Here is a 19,851-nt window from a genome sequence, read left to right as displayed (position 1 = left end):
CTTCCTGCTGCTAAGCTGAGCCTATCTGACAGTGGAGGGGTGTGTCTCACCTGATGGCTTCAGAGCCCTCAGGACACCAAGGGAGGTGCCTACAAAACTCATGTGCGGTCACAAGTGCTCTTTGGGAAGGGCTATTCCGGGGCTGATTTGATTTCCTGCCCTTGTGTCCTCTCTGTCCTCCGGCAGAAGGAACAGTGCTTTGGAAACACTTCAATGCAAGTGCTTACGGGAATTCTGGTGCTTACTATGGAATGGTCTGCAGCCAGCAGGGTGTGCAGTGGTGCATGCACGCCTGTAATCCCAGCGGCTCAGGAGGCTGAGGCAGGGGGATTGTGAGTTCAAAGCCAGCCCAGGAAAAGCGAGGCCCTAAGCAACTCAGTGAGACCCTGTCTCTAAGTAAAATACAAAATAGGGCTGGGGAGGTGGCTCAGTGGTTAAGTGCCCCTGAGCTCAATCCCCAGTACCAAAAAATAAAAAATTAAAAAAGTCTAAGGTCAATCTGTGTTCTGTTTCTTATCTGGAAAGATCCCTTAGCCAAAGTGGCAGAGGAAAACCATAAGGGAGTTTAACAAAGTCACTTTCTTGTTAGGAAAAAGTAAAATCCTTATGCCTCATAAAACCCCAGGGGAAGCTGGGTACAGTGGTGCACACCTGTAACCCAGCTAACACAGAGGCTGAGGCCAGCCTGGGCAATCTAGTGCAATTCTGCTGCGACAGGTGACTAAATCAGTCAGGGTCACTGCAGGTGAACTGGGTTGGCACTGAATAATCACACAGAGACAGAGAAAATACCTTTTTCTTGGGGTTCAGTGAGGGCTCCTTGGCCTCAGCTCCCACAAGGGAAGCAAGAGAGGCAGACAGCAGAGCGCCTGCCCGCAGCCCTGTTCACTGGAGGGAAGAAAGCTCCACCCACATGAGGCCAGGGATTGGGTTTCAGTCTCACTGGGTGACGCCCACTCCCAGAGCTTCATTCCTCCGCCAATTTTGAGATCCACCTGTATCTGTGTGCAGGGCAAACCAGTGGATGTGAGCGCTCAAGGCTAAGGGTGCTCAGCTCCTAAGTGGCAGCTCCTGACAAAAATCTTGTCTCAAAAATAAAAAATAAAAAAGGCTGGGAATGTGGCTCAGTATTAAGTACCCCTGGGTACAATCCTGAGGATGAAAAAACAACAACAAAAATTACAATACTTAAGACTTTCCTTTTTTATTAAAGGTAAAATATATATAACATAAAACTTACCATCTTAGCCATCTTTCAGTATTCATGTCGTTCAGTGGCATTAAGCACATGTGCATTGTCATGTAGCCATCAAGACCATCCATCTCCAGAACTTTTTCCATCATCCCAAGAAGAAACTCAGTAATGCACTTACATTTTATTTTTATTTATTTTTTTATTGCTACTGGGGATTGAACCCAGGGCATTTTACCATGGAGCTACATCCCCAGCCCTTTTTTTACTTTTACTTTGTTTATTTTTGAGACAGGATCTTGCTAAGTTGTTGAGGTTGGCCTCCAACATATGATCCTCCTGCCTAAGTGAGGAGTCCCTGGGATTACAGGCATGTGACCACACCCAGCCTGCACATATGTTTTAATCTAGCACTTTCTTTTTTTTAATATTTATTTTTTAGCTGTAGTTGGACACAATACCTTTATTTTATTTATTTATATGTGGTGCTGAGGATCGAACCCAGGGTCTCACATGTGCTAGGTGAGCACTCTACCGCTGAGCCACAACCCCAGGCCTTAATCTAGCACTTTCACTGCTGAGAATATATGCTACTGATCTATACCTGAAGTTTTCAAAAGGACCCACATAACATCGTGTGTACCTTACAAACTAACAGCTGAAAAACAACTGAAGGGCCTGCCCATTGTTCTGCTCCACAAAGGAATACTATACAACTATGAAGACAGAGTTGCTATTCAGGAACATCTTCCAGCTATACTAACAAGGAATTCTGACACAGAGTTCCAAATTATATTCTATGTTCACCTACATAAAAGTAAGCAAGTATGTTGTACAGATATAAAATAAAACCAGGGCAGCCCCTACTAGGTCTTCTCTCACCCTGTGGGAACTCTGGCTCTTTTCTTCTCACTTAAATAAACCCACTATTTTATAATGAAATGAATGAGTGAATGAATGAATAAATAAATAAATAAAACTAGATTGACCCAAACTAGACAGAAATAGCAGTTACTTTTAGGGAGGGGATTAGGAGTATCTTACAAACGCCCAAGTAGCTGGGACTACAGATACACGCTGCCATGCCCAGTTAGTAGTTATTTTAAAAATTGAACACAATTGAAAATATTGCTTTGTGAAACTTTGGTTTCAATATATCTTATGTGCATGTATGTAATTCCTGGGTTTTGATATAAAATATGCTTTACTAAAAAGAATTCGAAAACTGATTGTCCTTGTAATAGAGCACTAGCCTAGCAAGCACAAGGCCCTGGGGACCGTGGGGGGAAAATAACATTTAAAGATTAAAAAAAAAGAAAATCAATGTCTCAACTGAGGAGAGAGGGTTTCGCCCAGATTTGGGTGGGAATTTTGGGAATTTTGCTCTAGAGTCCCGGAGCAGTCTACGGGAGCCGATTCTCGGGGCAGAGCCAAGGTCCCCACCAGCCTCTTGGAGCTTCTCCCTGCTCTAGTGCTGGTGGGGACCCAGGGTTCCTGAGGGAGAGCTGGTGGCCTGGAGGCCGGGCGCAGGGCAGGAGGAGGGGCGGGGCCTGGGCAGGAGTGGGCGGGGCGAGATACCCACCTGAGTGGATGTGAGCGTGCAGCTTGAGGTAGTGCTCCCTCCGGAAGAACTTCTTGCACACCTGGCACTTGAACCTGCCTCCGCTGCCATGCGTGGGCAGGTGACGCCGCAGATAGCGTTCACAAGGGAACACCTGGAGGCAGAGGGCTCGGCTTCAGTGCTGCCTCCCAAGGCCCCTTCCCGCGCACCTTCAGAGCTCACTGAGCCCCTCGTGTCCACCCCCAATGGCGACCCAGCCCTCAGCTCCTTGTGGGCTTCCCTACTCACCCAGGAGACAAGCCCAAAATGCACCTTCTCTGAGTTTCTTCCCAGGCTGTTCTTCCTACCCGAGGGCCTTTCTCTCACACACTCCTACTCATCCTTCAAGACCCAACTCGGATGTCAGTGCCGCTGTAAAGCCTTCCCTGAATTCCTGGTGCCAAGCAGGATCCTGCCTCCCGGTGATCACTCATGTTTTAAAATCAGCATTTAACCCACTGGACTAGGATCCCTGGCTTACATGGGGGCTCTAGGAGGGCAGAGAGGGACTTTCATTCCTCAGCAAAGAGCCCGGGTCAAACGACTGTCGGGTAAAGGAATGAACAGGAAGGTAATAAAGACCCAGAAAACACAGGAACCCAGACCTTTCCCTGTAGACAAAGGAAAGGCTTCACTCACTCACTCACTGGTTAAGAGAAGCGGTCAAGGGCACAGACACAGCGTCCCACCCTCATGAGCCCCACCACTTCCTAGCTAGGTGGCCTTTCTGGGTCTTGTTTCCCCATCTATAAAATGGGGACAGAAAGAGTATATCTGCCCTCCAGGGCTAAGTAGGTCAATTCAGATAGAATAATGGCACCCGGCAGGTGCTTTTTTCTCAATTCATGATACTTTTTGCTTAGACCACAAATTCTGAAGTTAGGTATGTAATTAGAAACATCTAGAACAAGGCTAAAGTGGAGGGAAAAAAGGCTGTCCCGGAAAATCTGCATGTAAGGTTGTCTCTCATGAGTAGAACCTGGTGACGTCAACCCAGAGGGACGATCAGCAAACCCAGATGGCAGGAAGTCCCACAAGGACAACGGCCCAGGTCCTCAACAGATAAATTAAAAGGGGGAATAAAAAAGGAGGCGGTGGGGCAGGGGCGCGGGTTAACAGAGGCTTCTGTTGTGTGGATAACTGCAATATAGGGACTGATTCAAATCAACCATGACACTTGAGCCAGGGACAATGGAAACACTTCCTGGATGTCTGATGGCATAGGAGCAGATTTTAGGAAGGACTTCCAGAGTCACCAACAAGAAGGTCCAATGATGACGACAGGATGGTACATCGGGAAGCTGGAGGCCACGCTCAGATGCCTGTCGGCACCCTGCACCCCCTGGCACTTCCCGAGGTGGAGGAGAGAAAGAAAGGTTCACCCGCCACCTCCCTTGTCACCACCCCTAAGGCCAGCACTGGGGGGGAGGGACAGCACCCACCTTCTGGCAGTGCGGGCAGGGGAAGTTGTGAGTGGCGGTCTGCAGGTGGTGCTCCAGGGCCTCGGGAGTGGAGTACTTGTTGACACATTTGACACACCTGAGTGGGGAGGAGCCGCAGAGGTGAGAAGAGCAGGTCCATCCCCGCTGCCCCAGGCCATCGACCCCACTGTCCCAGGCCATCGTTAGGAGTTTCCCTCATTCTCAATCCACTCCTCTCTCCTGCCACTGCCTCCATCCTCCACTCAGCTGCTGCCACCACCTGCTGGGACATGCACAGTAGCCTCTGGTTCAAGTTCCTGTCCCCATCCTGTCCCTGAGCATCCATTCAGAGGGCAGCAAGAGGGAGCCTTTAAAAATAAAAATCAAGGGCTGGGGTTGTGGCAGAGTGCTTGCCTAGCATATGTGAGGCACTGGGCTCGATCCTCAGCACCACATACAATTAAATAAATAAAATAAGGGTATTACGTCCATCTACAACTAAAAAAAAATGTTAAAAATAAAAAACAAAAACAACAAAAATCAAGCCAACATGGTGATGAACACCTATAATCCTAGCTACTTGGGAGACTGGGGCAAGTTTGAGGCCAGCCTCGACAACTTAGTGAGAACCTGTCTTAAAATAAAAAATAAAAAGGGCTGGGGTATAGTTCAGTGGTAGAGCATACTTGCATTTGGTCCCTAGCATGACAAAGGAAATCAATCAATCAATCAATCAGGGCTCTGTATAGCTCGGTGGTGGAGCCCTTGCCTAGCGTGCACGAGGCCCTGGGTTCCATCCCCAGCACTGCACACACACACACACACAAATCAACAAATAACTAAAAAATGAAAGTGAGAGTGTCCCCCAGTTGCTTGCACTTTGTTGCACACCATGGCCTATGAGGCCCTACGGTCTGACCCACTCCTACCCCTCAGACCTCTTCCCCTACTCCCCACCCAAACCGCTCTGCCCCAGCACCCTGGCCTCCTTGATGAACCTTGCACACAGCAAGATCATTCCTGCCTCAGGACCTTTATACTTGCTGTTCCAGTTCAAATGTCACCTCCTTGGAGAAGCACTCCTTGACCATTCTGTCTCAAGTTGCCCCCCACAGTCTACCCCAGGCACCCCCTGTTATGTCACCCAGCTTATTTTCTCCTTAGCACTAATTACTAGGAATTATTTTATTTGCTTGCTTGGTTATGAACGGTCTCCTCCACTACACGTGGTCCCTAACAATGGAACTACACCTTTCCTATTCACAGCTTGCTCAGGGTACCAGTGAGAATCTGTCATATGCAAGAATCACAGAAAAGGACGAAGGTCCAGCTCCTTCCTGCCTGATGCTCTAGGTTTCCTCACTTGTGTAATGGCTCTGCCTGATGGTCATTCTAAGATTGCCACAGAGTCGAAGGACACAACTGTGCAGAGTGGCTCATAAACTGCAGAATGTGGTAAGCACAGCTCCTGTGGCTGACATGCCCTTGGAACAGCACATTCCAAGGGACTGGGTGTTCAGTGGTAGAACCTGTGTTTAGCATGTGCTTAGCATGTGCAAGGCCTGGGTTCAATCCCCAGCACTACAAGGAGAAAAACAGAACAGCACTTGTAGGTCCTGAGCCACTCTGAAGGAATAAGACCACCATCTCCCCACCACGAAGACATTCACCAGCCAATGGACCCTTATATAATGAGATACCTGTGAGGCATGTCACAGGTGAGCAGGCAAATCATGCCAAAACACAAACACGTGAGCCCTGTTGTCCTTACACTAATGCCACCCACAGGAAGCCCCAGGAAGGAGGTACCCATGGTGGATCTAGGGACCCCTCAGACCACACTCTGAAAACCACACACAAAGTTCTCCAGACAGCAAGAGAGGGAGAGGGGGTGGACTAGAGGGAGATACCAGGGGAGCAGAGACCCAACAAGCTGGTGAGGGGAGAGGACAAAACCTCAAGTCTGGGGCCGGGGGAGATCAGCAAAAGCCATGAAAATCAAAACTCCCTGCCAGAAATACCTCCTTCACTAAGCCATCCAAGGCAGCACAACAGGTTACGGGACACATGATCATTACATGCCTCCTGAAATGGTGCCCGCAGAGGGACAGTATCACTAGTGATGTTCCTGCCAAAAGTACACATCCTGGATATAATAGCAAGGTAAAATCAGGCAGACCCAAACAAAGGCGTTCTACAAAACAACTCAACGACACTCTAAAAATATCAAGGTCAGGCTGGGCACCGTGGTGTACGCCTGTAATCCCAGGGGCTCTGGAGGCTGAGGCAGGAGGATCACGAGTTCAAAGCCAGCCTCAGCAAAAGTGAGGAGCTAATCAACTCATTGAGACTCTGCCTCTAAATAAATACAAAATAGGTCTGTGGTTGTGGCTCAATGGTCGAGTGTCCTTGAGTTCAATCCTTGGTACCCCCCCCAAAACAAAACCTAGGTTAGAGACACACACCTGTAATCCCCAAAACTTGGAAGGCTAAGGAATGAGGATCACAAGTTCAAGACCATACTGGGCAACTTATTGAGGTCTCATCTCTAGATCAACAACAGGAAGGGCTGGGGATGTGGCTCAGTGGTTAAGCACTCCTTGGCTCAATCCCTGTTTTCTCTCTCTCTCTCTCTCTCTCTCACACACACACACACACACACACACACACACACACACACACACACACACACTCTCAAGGTCAGGCTGGAAATGTCGCTTAGCACAAGAGCACTTGCCCACGTGGCCAAGGCCCTGGGTTCACTGTCTAGTTCTTCAAGGTCATGAAAAGCAAAGAGAGGATGAAACTGTTCCAGCTTCAAGGAGGTGAAAGAGGCATGACAATGAAGGTGAGGTATGATCCCAGGCTGGACCCTGGGCCAGAAAAAATGTGTGTGTTTTTCTTTTTTATAAAGGATATTAATAGAACAATTTGGAAGTTTTGAATAAGGCCTGAAGATGAGCTAATAGAATTATACTGATTTTTTTTTTTTTTTTTTGTACCAGGGATTGAACTCTCTCTAGTAGGCACTGAGACAAAATCGGTACTTTCTATTATTATGCAAAGCACAACAGAGATATCCTCAGACTAGCCTGGCTTCTCTGTGTACCTCATGCTAAGTGGTACCACAAAGTTACAGAATCCAAACTTCCCTATTAGACAAAGGGCAGAGGCCCAAATTGGTTCAAAGAACCCACACTGGTTCAAAGGAACCCCAAACAATAAGGAAAAGGAGGGGCGAGGGCTGACGTGCACCATCAGGGAGAACTTACCAGGGCTCAGAGTTCAGGGCCTGTAGGTCCAAAAGTTTATTTCTCTACTTCACCAAATCATGGTAAATGCAGCCAATGCTGGCCCAGAGTGGAAGGAAAAAAAGAAATCCCTGAAACAAAGATAGTTTCAGTAGCTGCAAAAAACTGCCCTTTCCTTCCCCTTGGCCAGACTGTCCAGGGGCAAGTAGCTGATGCCCAAATGTCTCCTGGCTGGCTCACCAAAATGTCTGTCCAGAGTCCTAGGCCGGAGTATGTGAAACTGTGGATGTGTAACCGATGTGACTCTGCAGTCTGTATTTGGGTAAAAATGGGAGTTCATAACTCACTGGAAACTAATGTTTGAAATATGATATGTCAAGAGCTTTGTAATGTTTTTAACAACCAATAAAAAAAAAAAAAAAAAAAAAGAGTCCTAGGCCGGGAGGCCTGACTCCAGGGGTTCCACCAAACCAAGTCTAGCTATTCACCCAAAAAAATGAAACTAAGAAGTTAATGGTAAAAAGCAGACAAGGACTTGAATCACTGGGAAGTCAAAGTGAGACCATGCACTCAGTCCTTTGGGGTGTTCACATGAATTTTAGATTTAAATAGAGGAAGAATCAGGGGAGGGGAATGAGAGATATGCAGAATTAAACAGCTTTGGTCAAACTGTGGTCTGGATGATCATGATCTCACTCTGGTTCTATAAGGTGGTGGCTCAGAAGAAATCCTTATTACTCAAGGGGTCAATCTCCATTTTCTTCATAGTATGCAGGAGGTTTAGTTATCAGACCTGTGATCTAGAAAGCGGGTAACTCGGTTCCTATGAGACAAGTGCTTCTGCTTAGCGGGCAGTCTCATCATGGGTGATTTGTTTGCAAGATTCCACTCTTTCTGGAAGGTGTGGGGGGAGACTGGAGATTTCTTTTTCTTTTTTTTTTTTTGTGTGTGTGAGTATGGTGCTGGGGATTGAATCCAGGGCCTTGTGCATGAAAAGCAAGCACTCTATCAACAGCTATATCCCCAGCCCAAGACTGGAGATTTCTAGGCACCACTCTAAGGTTCTGAAACAGGATGAAATTCAAATGTTCCTACAGATCTTTCCTCAGACTTGAAGGGAGACAAGATGGTTTAGGTAATTTAGGGCTAATAAACCTTATATTGCCAGCTTTTAAATGAACACTCCTTAAAGAATCAACATGCCTAATGCAGAGCTGAGCAGGTCACAAAGTTTAAGGTGATAAAGGAGACAGATACAAATGAAGGCAGAGAAGCCAGGTTTTATCATGCTTTTAGTTCCCCATTGGGCACCTGAAGGCCTAAATGAAGAATCACTGCTGGTAGCAAAAGCAGCTTCTCTAAGTTCCTGTTACAATGCGGAGAAGTGGGTCAGGGTAGATGAGGAATTCCTACTCACTCTGTGCCCATTTATGGTTTTTAAATATTGTACTATTTGTACATAACAATTATTTTTTGAAGGGGGCAATTAATCTTTTTTTAGAACCCCCATGGGTCTCTGACTTGCAATATTGTTTCTAGGAACTTACAAATGAGTAAAGATGTGTGTCCAAAGTTATTCCCTGTAGTACTGCTTATAATAATGACAACTGGAGATAACCAATTATCTAGGAATGAGGGATGGTTTAAATAAGTTATAGCACATCCATGTGCAATGGAATACTCAGCAGCTGTCTAAAAGAATAAGGCAGATCTGCTTATGCTGAAAAGTAGAGATGACTGTCTATATTACAGTTTTAAGTTTTATAGTTTAAAGGTTGAAATGATAACACAAGGGAAGAGTGGATAAAGGGAGGCTGGAATTGATTAGTGAACATTACATGCATGTGTTAAAATATCACACTAAACACCATTTATGTGTACAATATGTTAATCAAAAATAAAATATATACTACATATATAAGCATGTGCACGTGTGTTTGTGTTTGTGTGTAAGATACAGAGTCTTTCTGTGCTGCTCAGCTGGACTTGAACTTGTGATCTTCCTGCCTCAGCCTCCTAAGTAGCTGGGACTACAGGTATTTACCACCATACCCTGTTAAAATACACATTTTTAAAAATAACAACACTAAAGGTACAGAGGAATCCCTCTAAGTTTCAGTCCATTTGTCATAAGGTGCACAATAGAAAGATGGTGTGATGAATTTTCAACAAATCCTATGACCATGTTTAGGATTACCAGACTCAATGTATATATATGATATTTATATCTGTATCTATATCTATAATCGTATACATTATACCAAAATACATACACCAAGAGATTAACAGTGGTTATCTTTGGATGATAGGCATTGTGAGTTTTCTTCTGCGTAAGGTTTTTAAAAATCCTTTCTCAGGCAGGCATGATGGCACTCACTTGTAATCCCAGCAATCAGGAGAATGAGGCAGAGGATCACAAGTTCAAGGTCAGCCTGGGCAACTTGGTGAGACCCTATTTCAAAATAAAATTTTAAAAAAGGGCTGGGAGGGCTGGGGACATAACTCAGTTGGTAGAGTGCTTGCCTCACATGCACAAGGCCCTGGGATCAATCTCCAGGGGGAGGTGGGGTAGGGCTGGGAATGAAGCTTAAAGGTACAATATCCTTGAGTTAAGTCCCCAGTTCTGCCCTCACACAAATCCTTTTTCTCGGTATTAAACATGGATGATTTCTGCAATCAGGAAGGAAAAAATCAAATTACATATATATGTAACTTACATATGCGTATAAGTTTCATATAATGTAACATGCATGTGTGTATGTGTGTGTCTACATATATAGATATATACATATACATATATATATATTTTAAATCAGGTACACTTTACCACTGAGCTACATCCCCAGATCTTCTTATTTTATTTCTCATTTGAGGCAGGGTCTTACTAAGTTGCTGAGGCTGGCCTTGAACTTATGATCTGCCTGCCTCAGCCTCTCAAGTCATTGGGATTATAAGCATGCACCATCACACCTGGTGATACTCTTTACATTTAAAATAAAAATATAAGGCTGGGAAAGCAGCTCATAGGTAGAGCATCCACCTAGCATGCACAAGGCCCTGGGTTCTATTCCCAGTGCATCCCCCCCAAAAAATAAAAAATATAATCTTCAGCAATAAAAGTGAGGCAGGGGGCATTACAACATCAGAGCTTAAATTATACTATAGAGCTGTAGAAACAAACACAGCATGGTATCAGCACCAAAACAGACATGAAAACCAATGATACAAAATAGAAGACACAGAGATAAACCCGCATAAAGAATGGGAAGTTATATCCACGTCTGATATGTCAAAACACATTCTACTCTCATGTATAACTAAAAAGAATTTTTAAAAAATTAGAAATGCAAAATACATGTAGCATAAATACAGCAGCAGATACAAGATTCACTTCAGAGCTCTGGGGAGGTACTCACAGGCAGGCCAAGGCTACATGACTCCCAAGGAACAGAGCAACCACAGGCTCTCACAGGCCTGGACCTCTGAAAATATGAAGCCGCCACACCTGCTCCAATATTAGAGAAATTCTCACCTGTTTCAGTTACCATTACTCTGGGTCTCTATTGTATACAGCCAAACCTACACTGAAGTAATCCAATAACTGTAGCAACTAACTTCACTGAGACCCACGATGCTCCAGGCACCATGTCCACATGCCTCATGCCTGTCTTTCTAGATCATAAAGGGTCCAACACGGTAGGCACTATCATGATCCCCATCTAAAAGATGAGGAAACTGAGGCCCTCGGTAGCTGAGTGCTTTGCACTCGTCCATAAGGCTTGCAGTTAATGGGAACCTAACACAGGTAGTGCAGAGCCCTACATTACCCATGACACCATTCCACCCTTGAGTTTTGCCGATGGCCATCTGCTCCTTGACCAAACTTTGGGACTAACAGGTCAGCCTTTTATCACAGTGAAAGTGTTTCTCCCTGAGCAACGCGTGCTTTCTAACCTCAAGGCCTGTGTTTATCTATCTTTAAATCTCAGAAGCCTCACCCAGGAGTTCCAGGGCCAAAGGAAGTTACCAACCAAGTCTCTAGAGGTACAAGTTTGTACAGAGAAATGTACAAATGGCCCCCAGACAGACATCCCTCTAGATTCCCGGGCACAGGTTTACAGGCAAATGTGCAGAGGAACACCTGCAGGGCCAAAGCCCAGGATGGGGAAAGGTGGGAAGTGGGTGTCTGCAGAAAACGCCCGCTAGAGGGGAGCACCTGACAGAGGGCCTGGACAGCAGCCGGGGAGCCCTCCAAAGGACCACCACAGGGCCAACACCCCAAGGAGAACTACCTGAGGATCTAAGGATGAGCACGAGGCCCCCGAGGGGCCTGCATCACTCCTGCCCCAGGGACCTTCTTCTGACTCAAAGGAAGACTCAAGTGATGGGAAGGGGATCTGAAAAGTCACCCATGTCCACCTACACGAGGTTCACTCCTTATCCATCCCAAGAATCAGCACCCAGCTCCAACTTTAACCTACATTTAACAGATCATTAAACCAATAAATCTTATTTTTAGGAGTTTTGCTTTCCAACATGTGCTTGTTCGAATTTTTTAGTTTAGAAAAAACAATCAAACCTTTTTCCTATTACAAAAGAGGAGATATTAGTTTCCTTTTTTTTAATATATTTTTTCTAGCTGTCAGTGGACTTTATTTTATTTCTTTACATGTGGTGCTGAGGATGGAACCCAGTGTCTCGCACACGCTGGCCAGCGCTCTGCCACTGAGCCCCGCCCCGCGAGGTTCCCTTTTTCAAGGTGTCTTTTTCAAGGTGTCTTTGTCTCTAGCGAATGTCCACCAAGTCAGAAGCCATGTGAGCAGGGCAGCACCGGCTCCCAGCTGTGCCAACATGCAAACCCGCCCCACCAGGCTGGTCAGAGGTTGAGCCTCACTTCCCCCTGAGGTGTTTCACAAGGGCCACAGCCCCCCACCCCCACCCCCACCCCCACCCCCGTCCCGCCCTGTGCACTGGGAGGGCAGGTGGAGGCACCTACTTGTAGACGGCACTGTCCTTCTTGGGGCTGTGCTGTGGCAGGAGGCTGTGGGAGTACTGGTGCACGCCCAGGTCATACAATGAGGGGAAGTCCTTGCCACAGAGGTGGCAGCGGTAGCTGAGCTCCTCCTGGTGGCTCTTGATGTGTTCCAGAAACGCGTCAAGCTTGGGGAACGTCTGGGCGCAGCTTTTGACCACACACTTGTACACCTTGAGGGGAGACTCGGGAATGAGGGGAGGCGGCTGGGGGGGGCGGTAGGAATGTGTGACACCAGCCTGGGGCACTGCTGGTGGGCACCTGTCCTCGCTGCCCCGCTCCCTACTGCCGGAGCCCTGGTTTGCTTCGCTTGGTTTTACTTGATTTGATTTGATTGATTTTGCGGCATTGAGGGCTGAACCTAGCTGCTCTACCACCGAGCTACACCCGTGGCCCTTTTTATTTTTTGAGACAGGGTCTTGCTAAGTTGCCCAGGCTGGCCTTGAACTATGATCCTCTCGCCTCAGCGTCCGGGGAACTGAGATCACTGTGTGGGCCACCATGCCCGGCTTGTATATGGATGTTCTTTTGAACCGACTTTAATAAGTAAAATTCTGACTTATGTCCAGGGTTTCATCTGTAGAAGAGGTATGTTTCTAGCATTTTGAAAACTATACTTTGATAAGTAGTACATATCTCCTGGGGTGCCCACACAATATCACACACTCTTTCTTCCCAACAAAATGAACCCCGATTTACTCAGGGTAACAACATACCTACTTCAAACACTGGATTCCCCTGGCTTCCTTGAATCTAGTGTTAGCCTTGTGACTCCTTTTTGACAATAATATGTAGGCAGCAGTCTTTTAGGATGGCACCCCTCCCAGAATGAAAAGGCAAAAGTTTCCTAAGAGAAATCCCCTCTACCTTTTGCATTTGTCCTGACTGGAATATAGATGTGATGAACAGAGATATAGTAGCTATTCTGTCACCTTGAGAAGGCATGCTTCCAGCTAAGGTAGAAGAAAAGAAAGCTAGGAGCTGGAAGAATCCTGGTCCATGATACCATGTCTGAACTGCTATGCAAGCCCAGTGCTACCTACGTATGGGCTTCTGATGTGAGGGAAATTAAACTCTTAATATTAATCCAATTTCCTCTTATTTCGGCATAGTAACACATTTCTCAATGACAGAGCACAGGCACTGGCTCTGGACAATCAGAGATCTACAGAATGCCTCTAGGAAAGGTTTCCTTGCTGCTCTCAAGGTTTCCATGGTTGGGGACATAGCTCAGTGGCAGACTGCTTGCCTAGCAAGCCCGAGGCCCTGAGTTCAATCCCCAGCACAGCAAAAAATAAGTAAAATTCAATGAAAGAAAAAAAAAAAAAGGTTTCCATTGTTCCCAAATAGTATGATTGAACTGCTGCCTAGGAAGAGTGGCCACCACCCAGCAAGGCAAGGAGAGCCACGGCAGAGGACAATGGTGGCCACCAGAGGAGGAAATTGGTTGAGTCACCTGTCATCCTATCTCAGGCCTCTTGTGCCACAGATGACAGACTTCTCAACTGTTTGAGGTCTCTGTGATTTGCCCTAGGGTGACCGGACTTACTCCACCAACACCCAGCTAAGAATCTCCCCTAAGGAAAGAGGGGGGATGGGACCAAGCTGCAGAAAACATTGTGACTGCATCCTGTCCCTTCAGGGCAGCATTCAAGAGACCCCAGCACTGGCCAAGGCTCCTGATGACGGCCGTGGCCACTGCCGCCCGCCACAGGCCTACCTGCTGGTTCTTGTGCTGCGTCATGTGGGACTTGAGCTGGAAATAGGTGCTGAACGTGCTGGGGCAGAACTGGCACAGGTAGGAGCTGTCGATGAGGACTACCTGCCCGGGCCCCAGCTTGTCCCCCTCCGCCTCACCAGCAGCGGGCAAGGCCTGGGGCTGCGGGGGCGCGTTCGACAGGCTCTGGCCCAGCCCTGTGGAGGAAACCAGGGGAGGAAGTCACCGAGAAGCCGATGAAGGCTTCAGGAGCCACACATTCAGGTGGGACTCAGAACACCTACTGCACACTCCTCCGGGTTTCCCCTGCCGACTGCCATGCGCCTGGTGTGGCACCTGTCCTCAGGTCCACAGTCACAGCCAGCGGGTGTGCACCAGCACAGGCAGGCCAGAGGCACACAAGCAAGGCCTCCGGTGACCCTCCTGGCCTTGGCCTCCCCTCCTGGCCTTCACCTGGGACACCGCCCACGTCTCTGTGCTCTCTGAACACCCTGCCCACGCTCCTCACTCACTCCTGCCTCTCCAGGCCCTTGTTCCCATTACAATCATTGCTTCATTGACTTTCTTCACTAGACTGCTCCTCACTCCCCTGCACCTCTGACCTCATCTCTGTGTGACCTGATGCACAGTAGGCTCCATAAATATTTGCTCAGTGGAACCTTTGGTGCTAGGCATTGTCGGGGTTGCGAAAGCACTGAGGGAAGGGTTCCTTCTCTACTGAGCTCACAGAACTCAGGGCATGTTCCAACAGGAAGCCCCGATGGCCAATCAGGCAAAAGTGGCCACACACTGTCACCCAGCAAAAGTCCCCCGTTCAGCAGCTGTCATGTGGTTGGCATTGCTCACCCTCAGTGCTATGTGGAAAGGACTTTGGCTCTGCTCTCCACTGTCCAACACAGTGACTGTGAGTCACACATGACAACTGAGAACTTGAAGTGCGGCCAGTCCAAATCCACATGTGCTGTCTATGTAAATACACACGGCTATGGAGACTGAGCAAATTTTATTATGTACATTTATAAACACGGCATAATGAATCCCACTATCATGTGATTATAAAGTACCAATAATTTTTTTTTTTTTTTTGGCAGCAGGGATTGAACCCAGGGTTGTTTAACCACTGACCCCCGTCCCCAGGCCTTTTTATATTTTATTTAGAGACAGGGTCTCGCTGAATTGCTTAGGACCTTTCTAAGTTGCTGAGGCTGACTTTGAACTTATGATCCTCCTGCTTCAGCCTCCGAGCCACTGGGATAACAGACATGCACCACCACGCCCAGCAGTAAAATTTTTTTTAAAAAGTAAATACACATTGGATTTCAAAAATTTAGTATAAGAAGCATATAAAGCATTTCAATATGGCTGAGAGCACAGCTAGGTGGAAGAGCACTTGCCCAGAGAGCATAAGGCTCCAAGTTCAATTCTCAGCCCCTCAAAAAGAAAACAAAACAAAATTAAAAAAAAAAAAAAATCACACCTCAATAATTTCTTTATGTTACATATTAAAATAATAATATATTGGACTAAATAAAGTATATGATTAAAATTAATTTTGTGTTTTCTAAAGTGATTTTAATGTAGCTACTAGAGAAGCTTTAACCCTATGTGGTGCTCACGTTATACTTCTGTTAGACAGCGTCACTCCAACCCTAGTGAGTCCCCAGTCCCTCTGCACAAAAGAAATAAATCAACACTAGGGACAGAAGCATTAGCTCTGGAACAAGTGACAGCTTCAATGAATGAGAACCCAATAACATACACAGAGCTCTGGAGACCAACTGTCCCCAGGTTTCAACTCCTAATCAACTGGAGTCACTGCCTGGAACAATATACTCAAAATGAATTGTGAGGTGGGATTCGGGCTCAATGAAAAAATAGACAGGTAGTTAATTAGGGATGTCTGCCTGGGGTACAGTGTGAAGGTGATGCCTCACATATGTGCATCTGTCATCTTTCCTTTCATCTTTTCTTTTCATCCCCTTTTATAAAGCAGACTGAAGCCCAGAGAGGTCAGGAAGTTTGCTCAAGGTCACACAGCTGGCAACAGAAACCTAAAAGCTGCAGGAGGGATGAACTGGGAGAGTGGCTTTCCTCACATCCACCCACCTGCATTCTCCTCTTCCTCTTGCCTGCTGGGGTCTAAGGCCATGACTTGGACAGTCACAGAGTTGCGAGAAACAGTGCCACCACTGCGCCCTGGAGGCCACACCTTATGGGTCTGCATGTGTTTCTTGACGTTGGACTTCTGAGCGAAGGCACGGCCACATGCAATGCACTGGAAGGGCTTCTCACCGGTGTGGCTGGGGAAAGAAGGCCAGTTAGCTCACGTGTGTAGGAATGGGGACCCGGCCTCCGCCCAGGAGCTCCCAGCCGCAGGAAGGCCCGCGGAGCAGGCCCAGATGATGTGGCCACTCTGACCCTCTGTGGGTACATCCTCTGGCTGAGGAAGGCAGACGAGGGGTGGAAAGACCCTGAGCTCTGGATCCTGTTACTGAGCTGCTGAATCAACAACACTAGAGCTGACCTGCTCCAAGGCTATCTAATATCTAATACCATGAGAGCAAACGTTTCTTAATTGCTCCAGCCCATTCATTGGGAACTTCTGTTATTTGAAGAAAACATCATAGCTGCCAAAGCACAACACCTCTACCTCTTTTTTTATCAAGTTGGGCGTGGTGGCACATGCCTGAAACCCAGTGGCTCCAGAGGCTGAGGAAGGTGGATCATGAGTTCAAAGCCAACCTCAGCAACTTAGCAAGGTTCTAACTCAGTGAGACCCTGTCTCTGAATAAAGTACAAAAAAGGGCTTGGGACCTGGTTCAGTGGTTAGCACCACTGGGTTCAATCCCCAGCACCAAAAAAAAAAAAAAAAAAGAAAGAAAGAAAAAGACACTTTTTATCAAGTCAATTCATTTTTTTTTTTTTTTAGTTTTCAATGGACCTTCATTTATTTATATGTGGTGCTGAGAATTGAACCCAGTGTCTCATACATGCTAGGCAAGCGTTCTGCCACTGAGCTAGGACCCCAGCCCCAAATCAACTCACTTTTTAAAAAATCATAGCAATTCTGAAATGAAGAGTCCTATTGTTATTGGATATGAAAAACTACTCGTCATAAATACCAAGTAATCAAGATTGCAATAATTCTAAAATAATGTCAATATCCAGAGGTGCACTGTTCAATAAGATGGATACCAGTCACATAAAGCTATTTACATTTAAATTCGTTAAAATAAAATTTTTTCAGTTCAGTTTCTCAGCTGTGCTAGACACACTGCAAGAATTCAACAGCCACATATGGCCAGGAGCTACCCACAGTGGACAGCACTAGTTGGCATTTACATCACCACAGAAAAATCTACTGGAGAACAGCAGCAGAGACCGTTCGTACTCAACAGAGGTTGACCTTGCCCTCCAGAAGAGACCCGGCAATGTATGGAGACATTTTTGGCTGTCAGAGCTGTGAGGTGGGCAGTCACTGGCATCTAATGGTTAGAAATCAAGCTTGCTGGGCTGGGGATGTGGCTCAAGCGGTAGCGCGCTCGCCTGCCATGCGTGCGGCCCGGGTTCAATCCTCAGCACCACATACAAAGATGTTGTACCTGCCGAAAACTAAAAAATAAATATTAAAAAATTTTTCTCTCTCTCTCTCTCTTTAAAAAAAAAAAAAAAAAGAAAAGAAATGAAATCAAGCCTGCTGCCAGGCATGCTGGTACCTGCAAGCCAGTGAGCCCAGCAGCTCAGGAGGCTGAGGCAGGAGGATCACAAGAACAAGGCCAGCCTCAGCAACTTAGTGAGGCCCTAAGCAACTTAATGAGACCCTGTATCAAAAAAAAAAAATAAAAAATAAAAAGGGCTGGGGATGAGGTCAGTGGTTAAGTGCCCCCGGTTTAAATCCCTGGTACCAAAAAAAAAAAAAAAAAAGACAACAACGAAGTCAAAGATGCTGCTAAACGGTCCACAAAGCACAGCTCGGCCACCAGGAAAGAATGAGTGACTCCAAATCCCTAAAGGCACAGGAACATGGTCTGGAAAGAAGTCGTCCCTGCCACAGTTGGAATCTGAAGCAGCCTCTCCTCCCCGGCCTGAGAAGAGCAGGTATGTGTGAGTATCAGACAGTCTAGCACCAAAGAGAGGGTTGCTGTGATTCTCCAAGAGCTGAAACTGCAAGGGGAATAATCTCATCACATCTTCAGATTTTTTTTTTTTTGGTACCGGGGATTGAACTCCAGGGGAGTTTTGCCCCTAAGCTACAGTGGCCAAAATTTTTTTTTTTTATTTTTTTACTTTGAGACAGGGTCTTGCTCAGTTGCTAAGGCTGGCCTTGAACTTGCCATCCTTCTGCCTCGGCCTCCTGAGGTGCTGGGATCACAGGCACATGCTACTGTGCCTGGCTAGAACTTTTCAACACTGTGTCTATAAAACACCTAAATCACCTCACGGATCAACATATGTCACTGTTAATAGTTTGGAGATGTGGTGTCCCCAAAAGCTCATGTATGAGGCAACGCAAGAAAGTGCAGAGGTGAAATAACTGGGTCAGGAGAGCCTTAACCCAATCAATGCATTAATCCACTTGAGTGATCAGCTGGGCGCTGACTGAAGGCAGGTAGGGTGTGGCTGGGGGACGGAGGTCACCAGGGGCCTGCCTTTGGGGTCTCCATGCTGCTCCTGGTGACCAGTGCTCTCTCTGCTTCCTGGTGCTATGTCCTGAGCTGCCTTCCTCCTTCTGCCAGGACGTCCTGCACCTCAGGGCTTGGAGCAGGGGCGTCAGCCACCTATGGGCTGAGACATCTGGAACCCCGATCCCCAGTGAGGTGCCTCGTCTACAGTAGGTCCCATGAGGCCTTGTGGTCACAGTGGCAAAGAAGATGCCGACGACCCCCAGGTCTGCGGACTCTCAACACCCCTCCACTCACACGCGGAAGGTGGGCCTAGACAGGCGGGCACGCTCTTAGGAGGAGAGGCCCAGTTCAGCCGAGTGGCCCCAGCAGCGCAGGTGGCCGGCAGCTCCCCCGGGCAGCGCAGGACTGAGGTGCCTCAAGCAGGCGCAGAGCCCCTCTCGCTCAAGCACATCGCCCACACCCTCTACCCGCCCAGATGGTCCTCTTGCACTGCGCCCGGCCTGGGCTGCGCCCTGCACACCGTGACAGTGCGGAGGGCCGAGGTGACCCCAGCCTCGGAGGGAGGAGGGGCGCGCCCACCTACCTTCGGATGTGCTGCTGCAGGTCGAAGTTTTTGGTGAAGGACTTGTCGCAGTAGGAGCACTTGAGCTGCTGAGCCTTGGGCTTCCCTGCAGCTGAAAGACAGTGCCAGGAGGGGCTGGTGAGGCTGGGGCACCGCTGAGGGGACCACCCCATCCCCTGGACCTGCGGCCACACAGCCCACACCCAGGAAGGCCACGTCCATGCACAGGCAGGGCGAGAGGCATGGGGGGCTCCTCCCAGTGCCCCGGGAAACCAGCGCGTGCTCTGGCTGGAAAGCAAGACGGCACCCTCAAAGGCTCCCCTTGCCCCAGGGAAAAATCCCACCTTTCCTATGGCCTCCAGCACCCGCACCCTCTGATTCTCCTCAACCTCTCAGCCCTCCACCCAGCTGCAGTGGACTCCTTACTAACCTTGAAAGACCTCAAGCAAGG

The 19,851-nt window shown here is 47.6% G+C and overlaps 1 protein-coding gene across 11 annotated transcripts in view; it reads right to left on the bottom strand.

Annotated features, from left to right (window-relative positions):
* The window catches only part of Znf341 (zinc finger protein 341), a 39,448-nt gene that overhangs the window by 4,226 nt on the left and 15,371 nt on the right, over nucleotides 1-19,851 (bottom strand). For 8 of the 11 annotated variants that reach the window (XM_078051643.1, XM_078051645.1, XM_078051642.1 and 5 more), the window contains 6 exons: nucleotides 19,422-19,512; nucleotides 16,320-16,513; nucleotides 14,217-14,410; nucleotides 12,461-12,702; nucleotides 4,235-4,331; nucleotides 2,775-2,907 (listed from right to left, as the gene is read on the bottom strand). In XM_078051643.1, coding sequence (XP_077907769.1) covers nucleotides 2,775-2,907; nucleotides 4,235-4,331; nucleotides 12,461-12,702; nucleotides 14,217-14,410; nucleotides 16,320-16,513; nucleotides 19,422-19,512 — 951 coding nt within the window. The remainder of the gene's footprint in view (nucleotides 1-2,774; nucleotides 2,908-4,234; nucleotides 4,332-12,460; nucleotides 12,703-14,216; nucleotides 14,411-16,319; nucleotides 16,514-19,421; nucleotides 19,513-19,851) is intronic. The other 3 variants (XM_078051646.1, XM_078051647.1, XM_021729580.3) reach the window with 1 other exon arrangement.

The sequence above is a fragment of the Ictidomys tridecemlineatus genome, chromosome 5 (genome assembly GCF_052094955.1).
Source record: "Ictidomys tridecemlineatus isolate mIctTri1 chromosome 5, mIctTri1.hap1, whole genome shotgun sequence".
Lineage (NCBI taxonomy): Eukaryota > Metazoa > Chordata > Mammalia > Rodentia > Sciuridae > Ictidomys > Ictidomys tridecemlineatus.
Note: the sequence above shows the minus strand (reverse complement) of the source record. Positions and strands in the feature narration are given on the sequence as shown.